Genomic DNA, 25,246 nt, shown 5'->3' on the forward strand with positions numbered 1-25,246 from the left:
TAACATGGAGACATTTTATTCATTGCAGTGTTTTTCCCTCCCCAATTCTAAATCACACACTGGGGAATCCAGTCTCTCTCCACTGCAAGATGCCCAGAGTGACACACAGGGACATCGGGTCTCACATCCCAAAATGTGGTTTGCTGTGAGGCCTTCACTAATGTGTTCCTCCCCGAAACATCTGCATGAAGCGAACGACTTGGACCCCACCCAAAGATCCCACAAGTAATATTTTTTTTTAAACCACAGAGACAACTGACAGATTGGAGAACAAAAAAGGTAACAAGCAGTGTACATCTTTAGTCTTTCTTTGGCTACTTCATTCCAATAATTTTGACGTTAATGCCAGGTATTTTGCAGGTAAGTTCAGGTACTTTACAAATCTATAAAACAGCCGTTTAACATCCTGGCACATAATGTCAGTTCACAAAATCTACGGACGAAGTTCATGATTTTCAGGTACTACAAAAAAAATAAAATAATACAATAGTGCAGTACCTTTAAACAATAAAATCCAAAAACAGTGCACAAAAGAAAATGGTGATGAGTACTACAAATCGGTATTATATACTTCCAACTTCTCGCTCAGGAATTCTTCCACACTATCCGTGTTCCACTTGAGGATGCTGAGTTCTTCAGCAATGTTCCCGTTATCGTCCAGCAGCTTTAGTATAGGGTCTGCGCCTCTCACATACTGAAAAAAAAACCCCACAAAAAACACAGGACTATCAGGACTACAGCCAAACAAAGTAGCCATTGTAATGCCTATAAGATAATAAAAACTCCCAATATGGTGTAATATTGAAACATCATGGTGTGGCATAGGGTTCATTCCATTATGACAGGAGATTATGTTCAAGACAATGTGGTTATTTTCATTCCAAAGTTGTATAAAAAGCCGCCGGAGAAACAACCACTTCTTTATTGTATTTAACTCAACTAATGAATTGTACGCAACAGGCAAGAGTATCTACAATTCTTGTTGTACCTTAATTTGAAGACCCTTGAACATCTTCGGCTTGTCAGACCTGACAAAAGCTGTGGACACAAGGTCAACAATATCAAAAGGTCTAATGAATTAATCAATTGATGGACAGTTCTATTTTTTTTATTTTATTTTGCACAAAGCTTGTAAACAGAAACCGCTGGGAAAACATTATTTGGGTAATCAAGTTAAAAGGGACCACAGGTGTGAACGCGAGCGTACAGCTGTCCGAGGCACAAACGGTGCCGTAAGGCAGAGAGCTCCGAGGCTCTACCCCACACAAAGGCAGGCTACAATAACAGACCCTTCACAGCAAACGGACACCAAGATGACAACGGACACCAATAAGCGTTACAAGATGGGTGGTCCCGCGACAACATGTTGACACAACTCACCTTGGACTTGAGGGAACCTCCCCAATTTTCATCCACACACTTCCAGGATGGCCCCAGGGTAGAGCTGTGGAGGGGAAAGCACTGTGTTAAGTCCTGTAGCGTGCGGTTGGTCAGGGTGCGGCTCAGGATGTCCATGTTGTTCTACTGGAGGAGGACTAAGACCTGGGAGCTCAGCTCACATCAATAAAAAAAAGAAAGAAGAAACTTGACTAATATATCAGCTCATCACTAAAACCAGCATAATGACCCCAGACGTCAAGGGCCACAAGCTAGTTCTCCTCCTTGCCTTTTTAAACATGCTTGATTACGGCGTGGTAACTAGAAATCACTGGTCAGTCAACGATATTAATTCATTCACTAATTGCCAGGGAGAAATGAAGAACAAAGAAAAAAACAGCAGGACTACGGCCCTCGAGAATTGGAGCACCTTTGTCCTAAACCAATGTTGAGATTTATCTTCACAATCCTTTGGCCAATAAACAATCCAACTACCTTTCTGACTTTTCATTTTTATATACACTGATGCCCACCCACAGTGAAGCTCCTGGCGGTGAGTTGGGATAATGTGATTCTGGGCAGTCTGATTCATAAACGTGGTAGACAGGCTCTTCATCAGGGTCATTAAACTGTGAGCCTCTGCGTATGGAAGGGTTCTGACGGATGGCAGCTTTGTGGCCCGCTGGTAATCAAAGCTCCACACCAAAACACAATAACTTAGCGGAAATTGGAGTGTCACAGCAGTATTTCACAGGCACGCTGTTACTGGGAACACAAATTAAATTACACCAGCAAGCTTCCTTTTCCTTAAGCCAGGACAGCAAAATGTATTCTCACAACACACTGCATGGGAGGAAGTCACAGTTTTGTTGATTATGGGTGCATATCGACAAAGGCTTGGACACAGACAGGGCTCTAAATTAACATTTTCCATTGGTAGAACTGGTGCTCACAACTTTAAAAAGTTAGGAGCACAAAAATGTTTAGGAGCACCAGAAAATAGGATTTCTAAATTGATTGAGATTTGGCCTATATACATTTTTAGCTACATTTGAAATCACATGTGCCCTGTAAACTAATATTTAACCCTGTAAAGACATGTTTGTTACAAAAAGCAAAAATGATTTAAAAAAAAAGTTTGTCATTAGGGTTCGACATACTACCTATTGAGATGCATTACATTGAACATTTTACACTTTAAGAGCGTCAAGTTTATAAGTGACGACATACAAGAGATCAGTCCTTCAAGACAAGTCGGAACTCAGACAAACATTTCAGAATTGGAAACTTGTTGTAGAAAGACGAGGGCTGAGTTTCCCACTTGGAAAGTATTAGTAAATCATAAAAAATAAAAAAAGTTTGCTCAAATTTGACACTAAAGAAAGATTATTCTATTTAAAAAGCACGGCATTGAGTTACAGGCATACTATGCTTTGATTGTAAGGGGTGAAAACAAAATGATCTACATCAGATTTTTTTTGTATAGCATTTTCACCATAAAACACAAACATCCCTAACATACAGCTATTAAAAAGGTGCAATATGCAGAAATCCCTCTGCCATTTCCTGGCAGCGAAATTTCGAATAATTTCAAATAGCAATGTATAGTGTAGAGAATCATTGTACCACCTAAACTACTGTTAAATATATTTTCAGTAACCAAGAATTGTATTTTCAGCTGTTTGAAGCTTGTGTACAAAACCGTAAGTAAAAGACGCAAAAACTAAACTTAAGGACACTAAGCACAGATCTACCGCTTCTTAGACTTGCTTTCAATGAGAATGACAGATCTGTAACACATTTCTATGTGAATTGGGTCAGGTCGCCCAAAAAGTTACATATTGCAGCTTTAAAATGTCCCCCAATGTTTAAGTAGGCCTAGTCCCTATCAATGTTCTTAAAGGTGTGTGCACGCGTTGAAACGTCATCAGTACTTAAAGCTTCAGGCATTCTAAATGTGACTATAGGGAAAATAAACAAATAAAAATAAACATAACTTGCCCAACAATGTTATGAACACACTAACCTTCTGTACTGTTCAAATAACTTTACAAACATAGGCCTACACACTCTCCCTCCCACACCCTTGCTCTCTCTTACTCCCTCTCTCACACACACACACACACACACACACACACACACACACACACGCAGCCTACCTTTGAAGCAGGTAGGTAGCTCTTTGAGTAGCCTATTCCTTTTCCAGTTCCTGTACCATCCAAAATGTGTACCTAGCTAGCTACCACTGACTAGGCTGGGTAACATGACCAGCTAAAAATGTAATTTGTTATCTTTCCAAAAAAAATAGCGGCTTAGCTGCCCACGGCCCTTAAAGTTGATGTGGTTGTTCCTGACAAGAAGAGCATGGCTGAGCTCTTTAATCACCACTTCATTAAGTCAGGATTCCTATGTGACTCAGCCATGCCTCCTTGCCCGCCCAACATTTCCTCATCTCCCACACCTTCTTATGCGACTAGCCCCGATGCTCCTCCCTTTTCTTCCCATGCCCCGATACGAAGTTTCTCCCTGCAGGCGGTCACTGAGTCCAAGGTGGTGCTAAAGGAGCTCCTTAAACTTGACCTCAAAAAATAACATTTGGGTCAGATGGTTTCTGCCCAGATCGTCAACAAGCTTATCTCTGACCTTTTTAACCGGTCTTTCCTCTCTGGGGAGGTTCCCATTGCTTGGAAGGCAGCCATGGTTCGTCCTTTATTTAAAAGGGGGAGATCAAGCTGATCCTAACTGTTATAGGCCTATTTCTATTTTGTCCTGTTTATTGACAAGTTTTTCCAACACTTTTGATAATTAACTGACTGGCTTTCTTGATGTCTACAGTATTATCTCTGGTAAGTGCTAACTAATTTCATTTCCTACCTTAGTGTGACTTTTGGCATTGGGTGGAGGCAAGTCGTTTTTCATAGTCAGGGCTGTAGCAGCTTGTTGCAGGTCTCCTGCAGGCTACAAGGTGGTCATCAGTCATAGTAGATCTGGACTTGGACTTTATCTTCATATGAGAAAATGGAGACTCACAGAGGTAGGTTGAGAGCACATCTTATGTTGGGATACTTGTCCTCTAGCAGTAGCTCCCAGAACTCTTCCTTCATCTCAGTGGTTACCCTGGATTTCAGCTGAATGTCATTTTGAAGGGTGAGAATTTCAGTTTCTGCTATAGCTGTGTCCAACTGAAAAAGTGATCCCATTTGAGGCAATGACTTCCACACTTATGTCTGTGCCAAACGGCAAGCACATTTTAAGTGGCAATAGACTCACGTGACGCAAAGTCAGTGAAACAACTGTCAAACTCAGATGAGATGCTCTGGGACTTCCAGTTAACGTGCACTGTCAAGCTGCATCCTTGCCCTGACGCTCAAGTTCTGCATGCATGTGTTGAAAGTGCAGGTCCTTACGTTGCAGCTTTCTTGTGAGCAGTTGTAGTTCGCATTTAAAAGTGTTTCACAGAGCTGATCATGTTGATTAGACGTTTGCCTTTTCCTTGCAGCTCTACGTTCAATTCATTAAAGCATGCAAGTTAGGTCAGCGAGAAAAGCTAAACCCAGAAGCCACCGTGTGTCCTCTAGCTGTGCATATTCTGCATTGGAGAACTTGAGAAACTCATCGATTTCAGGCAACAACTCACTGAATCCCCCTAAAAATGTACCTCGGCTCAGCCACCGCACACATCCATGTGCAGCAGCAGGCCTGTGTGCTCCGCTTCAGTCTCTTCGGAAGTGAGCGCGGAATTAGCCTCCGCTGGAGGCCTTTTGCTCGAATAAAACAATCTTCATCGCTACATCCATCACCTCGTTCATGTTTAACATCTTCCCGCACAAAGCTTGCTGATGGATTACGCAGGGAAAACTAAGAAAGTCCGGGAAAGAATCATCTCGTTTGCACAATGCAACGAACCAACCTACCATAGTGGGTGCCCCATCGGTAGTGATGGAGACAAGCTGACAAAAGGGCAGTTGGAATTTGTTAACAAACTCCAGAAAAGCTTGAAAAAGATCTTCGCCCCTTGTATGTCCTTTCAGTGGCAAAATAGCGAGTAGTTCCTCCCTTTGTTCTCATGTTGTCAAATAACATTCTGATAAAAATGCATAACTGTGCCACATCTACCATATCCATGGACTAATCAAACTGGGGGGAATAACACTCGCAGTTGTCAATATCCTTCTTCAGTTGATCCTTGAGGTTCTTCGCTATTCCCCCATCTTCTTGTCACCGTATTTCTGGACAATTGAATGTCATTGATGGCGGCCGTAATTTCAGTCTTATTCTTAAAATCCCCAAACAGCGAGTCTGTAGCCTCAATAACTGCTTCCTTGATCATCTCCCCATCTTTGAACAATTTTTTATGCTTAGAAAGAACCCGACAAGATGCTATGGTTGCCTCCTTCCCTTTGGTCACAGGACTTGTGAAAACGGACTTCTGCGCTGCCAGTTGATTGTTTTGTTCTTGTACCTTTCTTAATCGTAATTCAGTCTTTGCTGGAAAATCACTTTCCTGGGCTTTTGTGTGTGGTTTTAAAATGTTGTTCTGTTACCTTTCTTTGGGATAGCGATGCTATTATGGCAGATGAGGCACACACATTTTGAGTTTGACATAAAAAAAATTATCCTCCACTCATTCCTTGTGGAACGATAAGTTTTCAGTTTTTTTGTATCCTTCCCTTCACTCATTATTGCTTCTTTTGACCACACAACTTAAGAACACATCTGGATACAAAGTTAGCTAGCTACCTGCCTGGCATCACCGTGACCTCAACTTGGAGTTGGGAGGGGGCACTTGACACACGCTAACTCTGCATACGTCAATAAGTGGGCAGAGAATGGTCATATTTTATGTAAATCACCTGACTTTTCAGACATTGCTGTGAATGGAGGACTGTCAAACATTAAAACAGAAAGACTATAGGCATTGATTTGTGTGGCTGAATTTGAGTAAATGTATAATCATCTCGTGATCGACTGGTTGGGCACCCCTGCGGTAGACCATTCGATTCTTGTGGCCAGGCTACGGAGTATTGGTGTCTCTCTGAGGGGTCTTTGGTCTGGTTTGCTAACTACCTCTCTCAAAGAGGGCAGCGTATAAAGACAGAACATCTGCTGTCTCAGCCACTGCCTGTCACCAAGGGAGTACCCCAAGGCTCGATCCTAGGCCCCACACCTCTCAATTTACATCAACAACATAGCTCAGGCAGGAGGAGGCTCTCATCCATTTATATGAAGATACAGTCTTCTACTCAGCTGGCCCCTCCCCAGATTTTGGGTTAAATGCTCTACAACAGAACTTTCTTAGTGTCCAATAAACTTTCTCTGCCCTTAACTTTGTTCTGAACACCTCCAAAAAAAAAGGTAATGTGGTCTGGTAAGAAGAATACCTCTCTCCCCACAGGTGTGATTACTACCTCTGAGGGCTTAGAGCTTGAGGTAGTCACCTCCTACAAGTACTTGGCAGTATGGCTAGATAGTACACTGTCCTCTCAGCACATATCAAAGCTGCAGGCTAAAGTTAAATCTAGACTTGGTTTCCTCTATCGTAATCGTCCTTTTTCACCCCAGCTGCCAAACTAACCCTGATTCAGATGACCATCCTACCCATGCTAAATTATGGAGACGTAACTTATAGATCGGCAGGTAAGGGTGCTCTCGAGCAGCTAGATGTTCTTTACCATTCAGCCATCAAATTTGCCACCAATGCTCCTTATAAGACACATCACTGCACTTTATACTCCTCTGTAAACTCGGCATCTCTGTATAACCGTCGCAAGACCCACTGGTTGAAGCTTATTTATAAAACCCTCTTAGGCCTCACTGCCCCTTATCTGAGATACGTACTGCAGCTCTCATCCTCCACACGCTCTGCCAGTCACATTCTGTTAAAGGTCCCCAAAGCACACACATCCCCGGGTGGCTCGTCTTTTCAGTTTGCTGCAGCTAGCGACTGGAATGAGCTGCAAACAATATACAAACTGGACAGTTTTATCTCAATCGTTTCATTCAAAGACTCAATCATGGACACTCTTACTGACAATTGTCGCTGCTTTGCGTGATGTGCTGTTGTCTATCTTCTTGCCCTTTGTGCTGATGCCTGTGCCCAATAATGTTTGTACCATGTCTTGTGCTGCTACCATGTTGTGTTGCTACCATGTTGTCATCATGTTGTGTTGCTACCATGTTGTCATCATGTTGTGTTGCTACCATACTGTGTTGTCATGTGTTCCTGCCATGCTATGCTTTGTCATCTTAGGTTTCTATGTAGTGTTGTGTTGGCTCTCTTATCGTGATGTGCGTTTTGTCCTATATATTTATTTGATTTTTTATCCCAGCCCCCGTCCCCGCAGGAGGCCTTTTGGTAGGCCATAATTGTAAATAAGAATTTGTTCTTAACTTCACTAGGGTAGGGGGCAGCATTCGGGAATTTTGGATGAAAAGCATGCCCAAATTAAACTGTCTGCTACTCAGTCCCAGAATATAGGATATGCATATAATTAGTAGATTTGGATAGAAAACACTAAAGTTTCCAAAACTGTTAAATTAATGTCTGTGAGTATGACAGAACTGATATGGCAGGCGATATTTTTGATGTGGGTACTTTTCTATTGAATGCCTATACAGTATAGGCATTCAATAGAAATAAACTATATAGGACCCAGTTCATGAGCTCTGTGCCTTCCTCTACATGCGGCCAGTCTCTAGGCATTGTTTCAGGCTTTTACTCTGAAAAATGAGGGCGATACAGCACTTTCAATCAGTGACCAGTGAAAATTTCCATTCATCAGCCATGCGCCCTGATCGTGAACGCGCCTTTCCTGTTTCTCCTTTCCTATTGACAAAGCTTTTGTCCGGTTGAAATATTATAAATTATTTATGACAAAAACAACTGGAGGATTGATTTTAAACATCGTTTGGCATGTTTCTAGTAACTTTTATCGTACTTTAAAAACGTTGTCCTGGAATTAGTGCACGCGCCGTCTGCATTCAGATTACGGACAAAACGTGCGCACAAAAAGGAGGTTTTTGCTCATAAAGAGGGACATTATCGAACAAAACAAACATTTATCGTCTAACATGGAGACCTGGGAGTGCCACCGGATGAAGATCAAAGGTATGTGATTAATTGTAATGCCATTTCTGACTTTTGTGACAATCCTTGGCTGGAAAGTGGCTGTATGCGTTTCTGTGGCTAGCTAACATAATCACAAAGTGTGCTTTCGCCGTAAAGCGTTTTTGAAATCTGACACAGCGGTTGCATTAAGGAGAAGTTTATCTATATTTCCATGAAAACACTTGTATAGTTTATCAATGTTTATGATGAGCATTTCTGTCATTTTATGTGGCTCTCTGCACTTTCACCGGATGTTTGAGACGATGCATTTCTGACCACAACGCGCCAATGTAAACTCAGATTTTTGGATATAAATATGAACTTTACCGAACAAAACATACATGTATTGTGTAACATGAAGTCCTATGAGTGTCATCTGATGAAGATCAAAGGTTAGTGATTAATTTTATCTACATTTCTGCTTTTTGTGAATCCTCTCTTTGGCTGGAAAAAAATGTCTGTTATTCTGTGAATAGGCACTCACCTAACAATCGTTTGGTTTGCTTTCGTAGTAAAGCCTTTTTGAAATCGGACACTGTGGCTGGATTTACAACAAGTGTATCTTTAAAATGGTGTAAAATAGATGTATGTTTGAGGAATTTTAATTATGGGATTTCTGTTTTGAATTTGGCGCTCTGCAGTTTCACTGGCTGTTGACGAGGTTGGACGCTACCGTCCCACGTACCCTAGAGAGGTTAACTGACTTGTCTAGTTCAATAAAAAAATAAAAAGTTACAAAAATGGTCCACGACATGCGCACGAATCCACGGCAGAAAGAAAAAACAGTTCCGTAATATTGGGCATAACCTTTAAATTATTTTATCTAGAGGTACACGGTCTTGAGCGATGTAAAGGCGCGAGGATTGAATGTAGCTGTGTTCCGTTCTGCGCTTACAAGGGTCCGTGAGGAAATAGGTTATCTGGTGCTTCCCTCTTCAACACAATTTTAAGTTGGCTCTCATTCAACTGACTCACTTACGAGGCAGGTTAGCGTGAGAGCGCATGATGCAACGACTAGAGGGAGCGGCTCCCTCTGCAGGCCAAAACAAGCACAACACCCCTTGACTATAAATACTGTAAATTACAAACTGCCCAAAAATTTGGTCTCTCCCTCCCCCCACAGGAAACCCAAACATGAGCAAAAACAGTACTATTAATACAGAAATTACTACCCCTTTTTCACAGCAACTATTGCCCTTTTTCTTTGATGTTACAGACAAACTAGGACCAACAACAGTAGCCTGCCTCTGACTTCATCAGAAATGTGCCCATACTATTATATAAATTAATCAATACAATACCAACCCTTTTGACCTGGGGGGGGGGGGGGGGGGGGTGTATTTATTTAATGCATTATACTGCTATTGTGCTTTGGTAACGCACAATTAATAAAAGATGGTACCATATGATAATTATTGGTACCATTTTTCAGAATTGTGCATTACCATGGCAGAATGTATAATGCAGGTTAAAACCCATGGAATTTCCATGATCCACAACTACCATGTTATAAATTAAGCAATAACATTATTATTATTGTGCATGGCAGTACCACCATACTTCAAGGCTAAAACCATGGTACATTTTCATGAGTCAGACTATACCATGGTATAAGTGGAAGTACCATAGTAGTAGTACCATATTGAAATAACCATGCCCATCCCTAATGTCATGCCCATTTTTTGGGGCATTTTCTAAAACGCTTTGAGTAAAAACTCATTAGAATGGGCCAAAACCCAAAAGGCCATTGCTGGCTTGCTCCACTAATGGAACTGGAGCGACAGTAATATTAGCCGGCAGAGAGGCAGCAGGGCCGTAGGTGCAACTGAAGGATATTTTCTGGGCAAACAGAGAGATTTGATTGACAAAATGTCCTCTATGCTCGCCGAGGCTCATTAAAACAATACAAAGTCCGTTCGCAAATATTAATAATGCAGCAGAATGTAGTAGTGCCATCTCCCAGGTCTCCTACGGATTAAGAAGAGGGGCAGAAATGTGATGTTTTTAGCTCAACATGGAAAATGGCAACCACAGCCTTACAGTACATGTTGTCCTTTGTGGCACAGTTGACAAGAGGGTGGCGCTCTTGAAGGTTCCCATACAGGGTATAAACATATGCACTTACTGTAAGTCACTTTAGGAAAAGTGTTTGCCAAGTGGCATATAATTATACATCACAGGACTGGGGTAATAATCAAGAAGTGACGTGAGGTGTGCTGCTGCCTCACACTGCTCTCTGTAGGCTTGCTCTCCTAAGTAGTGTTGCTAGGATACCACAGCACGTGGGCATAGTTTAATCAAGCAGAAATGACAGTTGTTTTGTACTCCACCACCTGAATCAGCTTTTGGTCTATTTGAGTAGTCGAAGGCTTGTTAAGAATAGAGTGGCACCGTTGGTAGTGTGGTGATACTGCTTTAACTGCAACATTTGACCAAGTTTCAAACACTGGGGCACGTAAGCTGCAGTGGCGGTCTTTGCCGTTTAAGATGAGGGAGTAGGGCTGTTCAAAAGTGACCGTATTACTGCCACACCGGCGGTCACGAGTCATGATGGCAGTCAAATTCAACGTGTCCGTTTAGTCACGGTAATTAGGCTTCTGCAAGCTCTGATGCGGATGGTCATTAGTAGCCTACCAAACCTGCTACTCATCACTATTGTCTCTCTAATCACTCTGACATCAAAGCAAATGTCATGTAAAAGAGAGTCCACGAGGTCATGTTGCACAACAATTCTATAGGCTATGCAATTGCGTGAGAAAACCGAGTTAAATGGCCTCTATTAGAAAGAGGATCCCATCAGCTTTCTATAAGCTATGCCTACTATATTTATTTCTCAACTGTCCTAATATTAAGCACATTGCTTATCTTTACAACATGAGTATAGCCTACCTGGCTGACACGAAAATGAACCACACACACCCACAGTACACATCTACTCATTCAAGGGTTTCTTTATTTTGACTATTTTATACATTGTCGAAAAACAGTGAAGACATCAAAACTATGAAATTATACATATAAAACCATGTAGTAACAAAAAAAAAGTGTTAAACAAATCTAAATATATTTGAGAATTGAGATTCTTCACCCTTTGCCTTGATGACAGCTTTGTACACTCTTCGCATTCTTTCAACCTGCTTCACCTGGAATGCTTTTCCAACAGTCTTGAAGGAGTTCCCACATATGCTGAACACTTGTTCGCTGCTTTTCCTTCACTCTGCGGTCCAACTCATGCCAAACCATCTCAATTGGGTTGAGGTCGGGTGATTGAGGAGGCCAGGTCATCTGATTCAGCACTCCATCCTTTGGTCAAATAGCCCTTACACAGCCGAGAGGTGTGTTGGGTCATTGTCCCGTTGAAAAACAAATGATAGCCATACTAAGCTCAAACCAGATGGGAGTATCGCTGCAGAATGCTGTGGTAGCCATGCTGGTTAAGTGTGCCTTGAATTCTGAATAAATCACTGACAATGTCAATAGCAAAGCACCCCCACACCATCACACCTCCTCCGTGCTTCATGGTGGGAACCACACATGCGGAGATCATCCGTTCACCTACTCTGCATCTCACAAAGACATGGATGTTGGAACAAAAAATTTCAAATTTGGACTCATCAGACCATAAGGACCGATTTCCATCGGTCTAATGCCCATTGCTCGTGTTTCTTGGCCAAAGCAAGTCTCTTCTTATTGGTGTCTTTTAGTAGGGGTTTCTTTGAAGCAATTCGACCATGAAGGCCTGATTCACACAGTCTCCTCTGAACAGTTGATGTTGAGATGTGTCTTTTACTTGAACATTTAATTGGTCTGCAATTTCTGGAGGCTGGTAACTCTAATGAACTTACCCTCTGCAGCAGAGGTAACTCTGGGTCTTCCTTTCCTGTGGCGGTCCTCATGAGAGCCAGTTTCATCATAGCACTTGATGGTTTTTGCGACTGCACTTGAAGAAACTTTCAATGTTCTGGTCTTTCAAATCTTCATGACTTAAAGTAATGATGGACTGTCATTTCTCTTTGCTTATTTGAGCTGATCTTGCCATAATATGGACTTGGTCTTTTACCAAATAGGGCTCTCTTCTGTATACCACCCCTACCTTGTCACAACACAACCGTGTTCCCATTGATGATGATAGTCGGCGAATATGGTGATTTGAGACTCGTAGTATGATGGGATAGTTTGAAGCGTATGGGACGGTTTCTTTGTCGGGGCGTTGCTACTTACTTATGTACAGTTTATAGGAGATAGGAATGTGATTTTAGGAGGTATAATAGATTCAATCTTAACAAAAATACTTTCATCATTTTCATATCATATGCACAACGTATTGGATGGAAACTTGACAGATAAAGGGGATATACTTTCCAAGATAAAGTATTTTGTTCATACAGTTAAGGACAAAACAAAATGAAAACCAATATTACATTTGTTTTCCATAGCTCCATAGTTTTCCAATGATTGTTCCATTATTCACGGTTTACCATGTTAGAGTTTCGGCGGGAAAAGTCTTAACAAAGAACATTCCTTGGGTTAAATACTGAAGCGGGAAAGAAAGTCTTCTTCTACTTAAATTTACAACAGGGCGTGAGGTGTCAAAACTCCCAACAGCTCCCTCCTCCCCTCTTCTGTGGGTGAGAAGGTCCGGTTATTGTCAACCTTTGCCAAGCTGATCTGACCCATTGTGATCCTCACAGGACAGTCATGACACAACATCGATTGAGAGAATTTTGAGTAATCAAAGTGACAGTGACACATTTAATACACCTTGCACTCTCGCCTGCATCTAGCTGATCTAGGGTGTAATCATTCGTCCAACAGTTGCAAATGAGAGTTTCAATTCGAAAAATGTTTATCCCGGTTTCGTTTGCTTCCGTTCAAGCAAAGTTTTTGAACAAAATCGGCAGAATGAATTCACCCGATCACACGCAAAACACAGTTCACTTTCATAGCAGCCACATAAAAACACCAAGATCACTTTGCTCGTTGTATATAATGCCTTCTCACAACTATCTACGCATCCTCCTCTTCTCACCTTTTGCTGTCACTTGTGGACATCAGTGCACAGCACATCAGCTTTCTGTGACCAGACAACACCAACTTTCCAAGCCAAACCTGTATATCATAACCGCTAACTGCTACACACAGCCTACATTGTTGTCATGTCATAGTCAACATACTAGAAGACGTTAGTAAACCCGCTACAGCATTTTAAACCCGCGGGCAACGGTGGCAATATATTTATAAAACCAAAAGCTTCCCTTGACTAGCATCCCTCTGTCTGATTCTGGTGTTTGAGTAGGCAAAACTAGCTAGCTGCATTCACTAGCAAAAAGTATATATATATATATATATATATATATATATATATATATATATTTTTTTTTTTTTTTCTAATCTCTAAATGAATTTGTTCAAAACTTTCCAACTATAGTCTCTCTTGCTTTCTGAGTCAACTACTCACTACATTTTATGCAGTGCTAACTAGCTGTAGCTTATGCTTTCAACACTAGATTAATTCTCTGATCCTTTGATTGGGTGGACAACATGTCAGTTCATGCTGCAAGAGCTCTGAGGTTGGAGGATGTCCTCCGGAAGTTGTCATAATTACTGTGCAAGTCTATGGAAGGGGGTGAGAACCATGATTGATCCTCCTAGGTTTTGTATTAGAGTCAATATACCCGAAGGAGAACAGAAGCTAGCTGTCCTCCGGCTACACCACGGTGATACCCTACAGAGTGCCGCGGAGGTTACTGTAGACTAGAGGTCAACCGATAATGGGTTTTCAATGACGATACCGATTATTGGAGGACCATAAAAAAGCCGATGCCGATTAATCTGACAAAAATATTTTTTTTGTAACAATGACAATTACAACGATACTGAATGAACACTTATTTTAACTTAATAAAATCAATTTAGCCTCAAATAAATAATGAAACATGTTCAATTTGGTTTAAATAATGCAAAAACAACGTGTTAGAGAAGAAAGTAAAAGTGCAAAATGTTCTATGTAAGAAAGTTAACGTTTCAGTTCCTTGCTCAGAACATGGGAACATGAAAGCTGGTGGTTCCTTTTAACATGAGTCTTCAATATTCCCAGGTAAGAAGTTTTAGGTTGTAGTTATTATAGTGATTATAGGACTATTTCCCTCTATACCATTTGTATTTCATATACCTTTAACTATTGGATGTTCTTATAGGCACTTTAGTATTGCCAGTGTAACAGTTTAGCTTCCGCCCCTCTCCTCGCTCCTACCTGGGCTCGAACGAGGAACACATCGACAACAGCCACCCTCGAAGCAGCGTTACCCATGCAGAGCAAGGGGAACAACTACTCCAAGTCTCAGAGCGAGTGACATTTGAAACGCTATTAGCACGCACCCCGTTAACTAATCTCGGGAGTTGATAGGCTTGAAGTCATAAACAGCAGAGCTGCTGGCAAAACACACAAAAGTGCTGTTTGAATGAATACTTAAGAGCCTGCTGGTGCCTACCATCGCTCAGTCAGACTGCTCTATCAAATCATAGACTTAATTATAACATAATAACACACAGAAATACGAGCCTTAGGTCATTAATATGGTCGATTCCAGAAACTATCATCTCATAAGTCTAAATAGTCCTGTTACATTGCACAACCTTCAATGTTATGTCATAATTACGTAAAATTCTGGCAAATTAGTTTGCAACGAGCCAGGCGGCCCAAACGGTTGCATATACCCTGACTCTGCGTGCAATGAACGCAAGAGAAGTGACACAATTTTACCTGGTTAATATTGCCTGTTAACCTGGATTTCTTTTAGCTAAATATGCAGGTTTAAAAATATATACTTCTGTGTATTGATTTTAAGAAAGGCATGGATGTTTATGGTAAGGTACAACGATTGTGCTTTTTTCGCAAATGCGCTTTTGTTAAATCATCCCCCGTTTGGCGAAGTTGGCTGTCTTTGTTAGGAAGAAATAGTCTTCACACAGTTCGCAAAGAGCCAGGCGGCCCAAACTGCTGCATATACCCCGACTCTGTTGCAAGAGAAGTGACAAAGAAATTCATGTTAGCAGAAAATATTAACTAAATATGCAGGTTTAAAAACATATATATATATATATATATATATATATATACACTTGTGTATGATTAAGAAAGGCATTGATGTTTAGGTACCTTTTTTACGAATGCGCACCGCATCGATTATATGCAACGCAGGACACGCTAAATAAACTAGTAATATCATCAACCATGTGTAGTTAACTAGTGATTATGATTCTTTTTATAAGATAAGTTTAATGCTAGCTAGCAACTTACCTTGGCTTCTTACTGCATTCGGGTAATAGGCAGGCTCCTCGTGGAGTGCAAAGAGAGGCAGAGCGCTGGACTAGTTAACCTCTCTAGGGTAGGGGGCAGCATTCGGAATTTTGGATGAAAAGCATGCCCAAATTAAAACGGCCTGCTACTCGGGCCCAGAAGATATGATATGCATATTACTGGTAGATTTGGATAGAAAACACTAAAGTTTCCAAAACGGTTAAAATAGTGTCTGTGAGTATTACAGAACTGATTTAGCAGGCAAAAACCAGAGAAAAATCCATTCAGGAAGTGTTTTATTTTTCTATTCAATGCCATTAAAGTATCCATTGACTTAGGACTCCATTTGCAGTTCCTATGCCTTCATCTAGATATCAACAGTCTTTAGAAATCATTTCAGGCTTGTATTCTTATAAATGAGGGAGTAAGACCAGTCTGAACGAGTGGACCCTACCGTGTCGCAGAGCTTTTTCATGCGCATGTGCATTTCCTGTTTACCTTTTATGTTAACGACGTTATTGTCCGGTTGAAATATTATAGATCATTTAGGCTAAAAAACAACCTGAGGATTGAATATAAACATAATTTGACATGTTTCTATGAACTTTACAAATACAATTTGGATTTTTTTGTCTGATTGTTTTGACTGCGTTTGAGCCTGTGGATTACTGAAGAAAACGCGCTAAGGTTTTTGGATATAAAGATACTTCATCGAACAAAAGGAACATTTATTGAGTAAATTAATATCTTCTGATTGCCACCATATGAAGATCATCAAAGGTAATTGATTAATTTTATCTGTATTTCTGAGTTTTGTAACGCTTCTGCTTGGCCGGTTACTGTTTGTAATAATTTGTCAACTGGGCTATGTATGTTCTGGGCTAGGTATGCTTTCGCCGAAAAGCATTTTATAAATATGACACTGTGGTTGGTTTAACAAGAAGTTAGGTTTAAAGATTATGTAAAATATGTTTTGCTTTCTGAATTTTTATAATGAGCATTTCTGTAATTGAATTTGGCTCTGCAATCTCACTGGATGTTGGCCAGATGGGACACTAGCGCCCCACATACCCTAGAGAGGTTAACCGTAAGGTTGCAAGATTGAATCCCCGAGCTGACAAGGTAAAAATCACCGTTCCTAGGCCATCATTGAAAATAAGAATTAGATCTTAACTGACTTGCCCAGTTAAATAAACGGTGTGTAAAATATTAAATTAAATATATATATTTAAAATCGGCTATACCTGTGTCCAAAAATACCGATTTCCGATTATTGAAACTTGAAAATCGGCCCGAATTAATCAGCCATTCCGATTAAATCGGTCTACCTCTAGTAGACCATTGCAAAAAAAGTGTGTTTTAATCAATTATTTGGTGTAGTGAATATATTTGGTATAGTTTTATCTAAAAAGGATGACTTTAAATGTTTTCACAATTGTTAGGAAATTCCTCTGAGAAGCCTCCGCTGGTCAGCTGATAATGGTGAAAAGACCCAAAGATTATCTTCCCAGCAATCACAGACTACAGCGAACTAATAATAAAAAGGGTTGAGCAATATGGACAAAAATCCATATAACTGAATCTCTTGGTGGTACTATACTTTCCGAATAGACTGTAGATCACAAATTAAAAGATAAAACCCACACACAGTAGCAATGAATGAATCTAACAGTACATTTGCTATCCAACTAAGAGCTGGGAAATTAAAAGTAAACCTACAGAAAGCTGAGAGCATCCTCTTTCCAGCTGTGACAAGAGGATAGCTGCGTTTCCCCAGCAATTGGATTATAAAATGTTACTCAATCATAACACTTAAGGAGCATTTGTCTCTCTGGGAAATGAGAGAGTGTGACTCTCTCGACACAGCAGCAGGCTCCGGCGAAACAGGTACATGGGCAGGCAGACACTTTCATTACAGGAATCATGACGATAAAGTAGTTTACTGTTTCACTAAATCATGGTTTTAGCCTCAGGGAAAAAAAATAGGCCGTTTTTAGTGAGGTGAATGTACAGCAAACACAAATGCAACCAATTAATTGGTTGTCAAAAGGTCGCAAAACGGGACTAAAGGGTTGTAGTCTGGAGCCCTGCCTTGTAGGCTTTTCACTATACGCATACTCTAACTTTTGTTTCACTTCAATGAAAACGGGCTCCATCTTTGCAATCAACACTAGCCTAGGCAAAGGCTCCTCTCTCGCTTTCGCTCTCTCCTCAGCAGCAGAGCAGCCCCAGACAATTTATTTTATTGGCCAAAAGCCAACAATTACCTGCTAACGGAAACTCTATGCCCCAGTGGCTTTCCATAGCACCCCTACACACATCGTGGGGCGCTCTGTCCATTGTGCTGACGGCACAAATTCTGTATTCTCGTCGCCAACCTGTCACTCAATCATTGAAACTTTTTTTCTAAAGGGACCTGAGGGGGCACAAGTTTCAACTGAGGGAGCTACGCCCCCTTTTGCCCCATCGTGGAGCCAGGTATGTGCTGATATACAGTGAATTCAGAAAGTATTCACACCTTGACTATTTCAAAATGTTGTGTTACTGCCTGAATTTAAAATGAATTAAAATGTAGTTTTTTTGGTCACTGGCCTACACATATACACAATACCCCATAATGTCAATGTAGAATTACGTATTTCAACATTTTTACAATTAATAAAGAAAATCTTAAATGTTTTGAGTCATTAAGTATTTAACCCCTTTTGTTATGGAAAGCCTAAATAAGTTCAGGAGTAAATATTTGCTTACAAGTCACATAATAAGTTGCATGGACTCACTATGTTCAATAGTGTTTACAATGATTGAATGACCTCATCTCTATACCCCACACATACAGATAATTGTAAGGTCCCTCAATTGAGCAGTACATATCAAAGACAGATTCAATCACAGACATCAGGGAGGTTTCCAATGTCTTGCAAAGAAAAGTAGACATTTAATATCCCTTTGAGCATGGTGAAGTTCTTACACTGTATATGGTGTACCTATACACCCAGTCACTACAAAGACCTTCCTAACACAATTGCCGGAGAGGAAGGAAACCACTCAGGGATTTCACCATGACGCAAATGGGGACTTCAAAACAGTTACAGAGTTTAATGGTTGTGATATGAGAAAACTGAGAATGGAGCAACAACATTGTAGTTACTACACAATACTAACCTAATTGACAGAGTGAAAAGGAAGCCTGTACAGAAGACAAATATTCCAAAACATGCATCCTGATTACAACAAAAAGCTAACGTAACACTGCAAACATTTAAAAACAAATCCGGAATACAAAGTGTTATGTTTGGGGCAAATCTAATACATTACTGAGTACCACTCTATATATTTTCAAGCATAATGGTGGCTGCATCATGTTATTGGTATGCAATCGTTAAGGACTGGGGAGTTTTTCAGGATAGAAATAAATAAATAAAATGGAATGAAGCTAAGCACAGGCAAAACCCTGGTTCAGTCGGCTTTCCACCAGACACTGGGAGATGATTTCAATGCTATTCATTGACTACAGCTCAGCGTTCAACACCATAGTGCCCTCAAAGCTCATCAATAAGATAAGGACCCTGGGACTAAACACCTCCCTCTGCAACTGGATCCTAGACTTCCTGACGGGTCGCCCCCAGGTGGTAAGGGTAGGTAACAACACATCCGCCACGCTGATCCTCAACACAGGGGCCCCTCAGGGGTGCGTGCTCAGCCCCCTACTGTACTCCCTGTTCACTCATGACTGCACGGCCAGGCACAACTCCAAAACCATCATTACATTTGCCGATAACAACAGTGGTAGGCCTGATCACTGACAACAACAAGACAGTCTATAGGGAGGAAGTCAGAGACCTGGCCATGTGGTGCCAGGACAATAACCTCTCCCTCAACGTGATCCAAAGGAGACAAAAAAGAGAACCGAGCACACCCCCATTCTCATCGACGGGGCTGCAGTGGAGCATGTTGAGACGTTCAAGTTCTTTGGTGTCCACATCAACAACAAACTAGAATGGTCCAAGCACACCATGACAGTCGTGAAGCGGGCAGGACAACTGCGTGGCCTCCTACCAAAAGGCACAACAGAGGGTAGTGCGTACGGCCCAGTACATCACTGGGGCCAAGCTTCCTGCCATCCAAGACCTCAATAACAGGTGGTGTCAGAGGAAGGCCCTAAAAATTCTCAAAGACTCCAGCCACCCTAGTCATAGACTGTTCTCTCTGCTACCGCACGGCAAGAGGTACCGGAGCGCTAAGTCTAGGTCCAAAAGGTTTCTTAACAGCTTCTACCCCCAAACCTTAAGACTCCTGAACATCTAATCAAATGCACCCCCACATTATTTTCCACCACTGCTACTCTCTGTTATCTATGCACACTCACTTTAATAACTCTTCCTTCATGTACATATTACCTCAATTAACTAGTCTAACAGGTGCCCCCGCACATTGACTCTGTACTGGTACCCCCTGTGTAGTCTCGCTATTGTTATTTTACTGCTGCTCTTTAACTACTTGTAACTTTTATTTCTTATTCTTATTTTGTAAACTGCATTGTTGATTAGGGGCTTGTAAGTAAGCATTTCACTGTAAGGTCATCTGTTGTATTCGGTGCATGTGACTAACACAATTTGATTTTGACCTTTCAGCAGGTCAATAACCTAAAACACAAGGGCAAATCTACACTGGAGTTGCTTACCAAGAAGACAGTGAATGTTCCTGAGTGTCCGAGTTAACGTTTTGACTTAAATCTGCTTGAAAATCTATAGCAAGACTTGAAAATGGTTGTCTAGCAATGATCAACAACCAATTCGACAGAGCTTGAAAAAAAAATAGAAACGAGTAAATGGGCAAATGCTGCACAATCCAGGTGTGGAAAGCTCTTAGAGCCTTAACCAGACTTAGTCACAGCTGCCAAAGGTGATTCTAACATGTATTGACTCAGGGGGTTGAATACAAGATAGTTATTTATCTTTTTTTTTTTTAAATGCTCGAATTGTTCTTCAACTTTGACAGAGTATTTTGTGTAGATCATTGACAAAAAAAACAACTAAGTCCATCTTAATCCCACTTTGTAACAACTAAATGCCCCCTCCAAAAAAATCAAGGACTGACCGGGTGAAACTCAGGCTATTGATGAGCTTCCAGCACATTATTTTCACCTGAAAATGATTTTCCAATAAGTGCAGATGAATGGACAGAAACAACAACAATTGACATACCCATAGATAGTCTAAATGCAGCCTAATGTCTTACCTTCCTGGACTCCATATGGACCTCCTGCTGGCAGCACTGTTTGCAGACAGGCTGGATCGAGCTCAGGCTGAACTCCCCCAGCAGGTCACAGGAGCTGCACAGGAGGTTGCTGGAAAAGCCCAGCTCTCTGCATGACTCTGAGGACAAGTTGGCTCCATATGCCGACAGCTGAGCAGGAGACAATGGGAAACATTGGATTGGTTGTCACATCACTTATTCCTAAGTACATCTCCAGTTAGCCACAACATTGTCACAAGATCGAGTATGGGTTGGCATACCAATCAGTAATGTGGAGGAATCTCACATGTATTTTTTATTTATTTAACTAGGTAAGTCAGTTAAGAACAAATTCTTATTTACAATGGATAGGCCTACCAAAAGGCCTCCTGCGGTGATGGGGGCTGGGATAAAAATAAAAAAAACTAATAAATAATGGACAAAACACACATCACGACAAGCGAGACAACAACATAAAGAGAGAGGCAGCAACACAACATGGTAGCAGCACAAAACAGGGTACAAACATTGTTGGGCACAGACAACAGCACAAAGGGCAAGAAGGTAGAGACAACAATACATCACGCAAAGCAGCCACAGCTGTCAGTAAGAGTGTCCATGATTGAGTCTTTGAATGAAGAGATTGAGATAACTGTCCAGTTTGAGTGTTTGTTGCAGCTCGTTCCAGTCGCTAGCTGCAGCGAACTGAAAAGACGAGCAACCCAGGGATGTGTGTGCTTTGGGGACCTTCAACAGAATGTGACTGGCAGACTAGGTGTTATAAGTGGAGGATGAGGGCTGCAGTAGATATCTCAGATAGGGGGGAGTGAGGCCTAAGAGTGTTTAGAAATAAGCAACAACTAGTGGGTCTTGCAACAGGTATACAGAGATGACCAGTTTACCTCCGTAATCTAGCATGGTCATCTGAATCAGGGTTAGTTGGTCAGTTGAGTTGAAAGAGGAGCAATTATGACAGAGGAAACAAAGTCTAGATTTAACTTAAGCCTGCAGCTTGATATGTACTGAGAGAAGGACAGTGTACTATCTAGCCATACTCCAAGTACTTGTAGGAGTTGATTACCTTGAGCTCAGAACCCTCAGAGGTAATAATCACACCTGCAGGGAGAGAGGTATTCTTCTTACCAGACCACATTACCTTTGTTTTGGAGGTGTTCAGAACAAGGTTAAGGGCAGAAAAGGCATGTTGGACACTAAGAAAGCTTTGTTGTAGAGAGTTTATCCCAAAGTCTGGGGAGGGGCCAGCTGAGTATAAGACTGCATCATCTGCATATAAATGGATGAGAGAGCGTCCTACTGCCTGAGCTATGTTGTTGATGTAAATTGAGAAGAGTGTGGGGCCTAGGATTGAGCCTTGGGGTACTCCCTTGGTGATAGGCAGTGGCTGAGACAGCAGATGTTCTGACTTTATACACTGCACTCTTTGAAAGAGGTAGTTAGAAAACCAGACCAAAGACCCCTCAGAGAGACACCAATACTCCTTAGCCGGCCCACAAGAATGGAATGGTCTACTGTATCACAAGCTTTGGCCAAGTCAATAAAAATAGCAGCACAACATTTCTTAGAATCAAAGGACAATGGTGACATCATTGAGGACCTAGAAGATTGCACTAACACATCCATAACCTGAGTGGAAACCAGTTTGCATAACAGAGAGAATACTATAGACATCAAGAAAGCCAGTCAGTTTACTATTTTTAAGTTTTTCCAACGCTTTTGATAAACAGGGCAAAATAGAAATAGGCCGATAACAGTTAGGATCAGCTTGATCTCCCCCTTTAAATAAATGACAAACTGTGGCTGCCTTCCAAGCAATGGGAACCTCCCCAGAGAGGAGACAAGTTAAAAAGGTCTGAGATAGGCTTGGCGATGATAGAGACAGCAACATTAACCTCTCTTGGGTAGGTGGCAGTATTTTGAATTTTGGATGAATGAGGTGCACAATGTAAACTGCCTGTTACTCAGGCCCAGAAGCTAGGATATGCATATGCATGGTAGTATTGGATAGAAAACACTCTAAGGTTTCCAAAACGGTTAAAATAATGTCTGTGAGTATAACAGAACTGATATGGCAAGTGAAAACCTGAGGAAAATCCATCCAGGAAGTGGGATATTTTTGATGTGGGTACTTTACTATTAAATTCAGTATGTATTTGGATTGGACCCAAATTGCAGTTCCTATGGATAGATATCAACAGTATTTAGACATTGTTTCAGGCTTGTATTCTGAATAATGAGGAAGAATGAGACCATTCTTTCAGTGGAATCTAGATTGAACCAGAGCCGTTTTGAGCGCGTGACCCGATTGCGTGCCGTTCGTTGTTTTTCCTTTCTATTGAAGACGCTATTGTCTGGTTGAAATATTATCGATTACTTAGACAATAGACAACCCGAGGATTAATACCTTTACTTGGTTTTAAAATGTTTCTATGCTTTTGTAAGCGGAGCACTGTCCTCAGATAATCGCATGGTATGCTTTCGCCGTAAAGCCTTTTTGAAATCTGACACAGCGGCTGGATTAACAAGAAGTTCATCTTTAAATTGATGTATAACACTTGTATTTTTATGAATGTTTAATTGGATTATTTCTGTATTTTGAATACCTGCCCATAAGAGGTTTTAAAGAAGAAAGGGTCTAAACCATGTGACCCAGATGTTGTTTTGGGGTCAAGTTTCAGGAGCTCCTTCAGCACCTTGGACTCAGTGAACACCTGCAGGGAGAAACTTTGTAGAGGGGCAGGGGAAATAGAGGGAGGAGCACCGTGGCTAGTCACATTAGAAGGGGTGGGAGATGAGGAAATGTTGGACGGGCAAGAAGGCATGGCTGAGTCAAATAGGAATCCTGACTTAATGAAGTGGTGATTAAAGAGCTCAGCCATGTGCGTCGTGTCAGTAACAACCACATCAACTTTAAGGGACATGGGCAACTGAGGAGGGTTTATTCTCCAGGTCTTTAATATTTATCCAGAACTTCTTGGGGTTAGACCCAGAGAGAGAACTGCTCCTTAAAGTAACTAACTTTGGCCTTCCGGACAGCCTGAGTGCACTTATTTCTCATTTGCCTAAACGAGAGCCAGTCAGCCTGAGTATGTGTGTGCTGAGCCTTTCACCAAATGCAATTCTTGAGGTGGAGTAACTCTGCAAGATCACGGTCGAACCAGGTGCTTAACCTGTTTTTAATTCTCATTTTCTTTATGGGGGCGTGTTTGTTAACAATACCACTGAAAATTTCAAAAAAGGTCCAAGTGTCTTCGACAGAGGGGATCAAGCTGATTCTATACCATTTTACAGAGACCAGTTCATGAAGGAAGGCTTGCTCAAGTTCTTTTAGCAAGCTTCTACGACAAATCAGGACAGTTCCTTTCATTGAGCATCCATTACTAACACAAAGTAGTGTTGTGGAAATTCCGTACATAAACATTAATTTATATACACATCATTGGGTCGTGTGCATGTAACCCGTTTAAATTATCGCGTTCATCTTCACAGAAGTACAACAATGAGGTTAGCTAGGTAGAATGTTTGCATAATCTCAGCTGCTGACGGTCTCGCCGTGGTTGGCTCTTCCCTTTGTCACTTCAGTCTTTCATCGATCACAACTCGCGTTAAATCGGGTTTGCGTTAAAGTGCAGTATGTAAGGGTTAACGTTTGAGATGTCTTGTCATTTGTAGCTAACGTTAGCTGGTGAACGAATCAACTTTAGTAAACCGGTGCGATTTTGATAAGCCACGTCATTCATTTCAAGATAACTACACTGTCGCGGCAAAGCAGTGGGTATAAATCGAGTGTAACAAAAGAAAATCTGCCATCCGATAAACGCTGTGCTATGTATACGTGTGGATATTTTTATTGATAAACCTACCGTTTGTATGAGAGAAAGAAGCCACAGGAGATACACCTCCCCAGACATTTTGGAGATTGCTTTGTTAGGGAAGGAAATTGAGGACCCATTAAATGTAGGAAGTAGTACTGCCAACTGCCTGATGTCCTGTAAATTGCAATATACACGCTTTTTGGGTTCTCTTTACATTCAACACACTGTGATTTTATATTCGCAATAATAAGATCTGATTGTTTATCATTATCTGTCTAAAATTTGTAATTTGTAATTTGTCTTCCTCTTTTCATATGGCTAACAGAAAGGCACCTTTGACTTTTCTTCTTTGATCAGACACAGTTACATTCCATTCGCACGTGGACACCG

The 25,246-nt window shown here is 41.2% G+C and overlaps 1 protein-coding gene across 1 annotated transcript; it reads right to left on the reverse strand.

The window, feature by feature from the left end:
- On the reverse strand, positions 1–24,963 carry selenof (selenoprotein F). The gene is given in 5 exon segments (NM_001124454.4): positions 1–694; positions 989–1,038; positions 1,381–1,444; positions 21,027–21,194; positions 24,905–24,963. Coding segments are annotated over 5 exon segments (474 nt in total). The 5' UTR covers positions 24,953–24,963; the 3' UTR covers positions 1–550.
- Between the last annotated feature and the right edge of the window lie 283 nt (positions 24,964–25,246).

The sequence above is a fragment of the Oncorhynchus mykiss genome, chromosome 8, assembly GCF_013265735.2.
Source record: "Oncorhynchus mykiss isolate Arlee chromosome 8, USDA_OmykA_1.1, whole genome shotgun sequence".
NCBI lineage: Eukaryota > Metazoa > Chordata > Actinopteri > Salmoniformes > Salmonidae > Oncorhynchus > Oncorhynchus mykiss.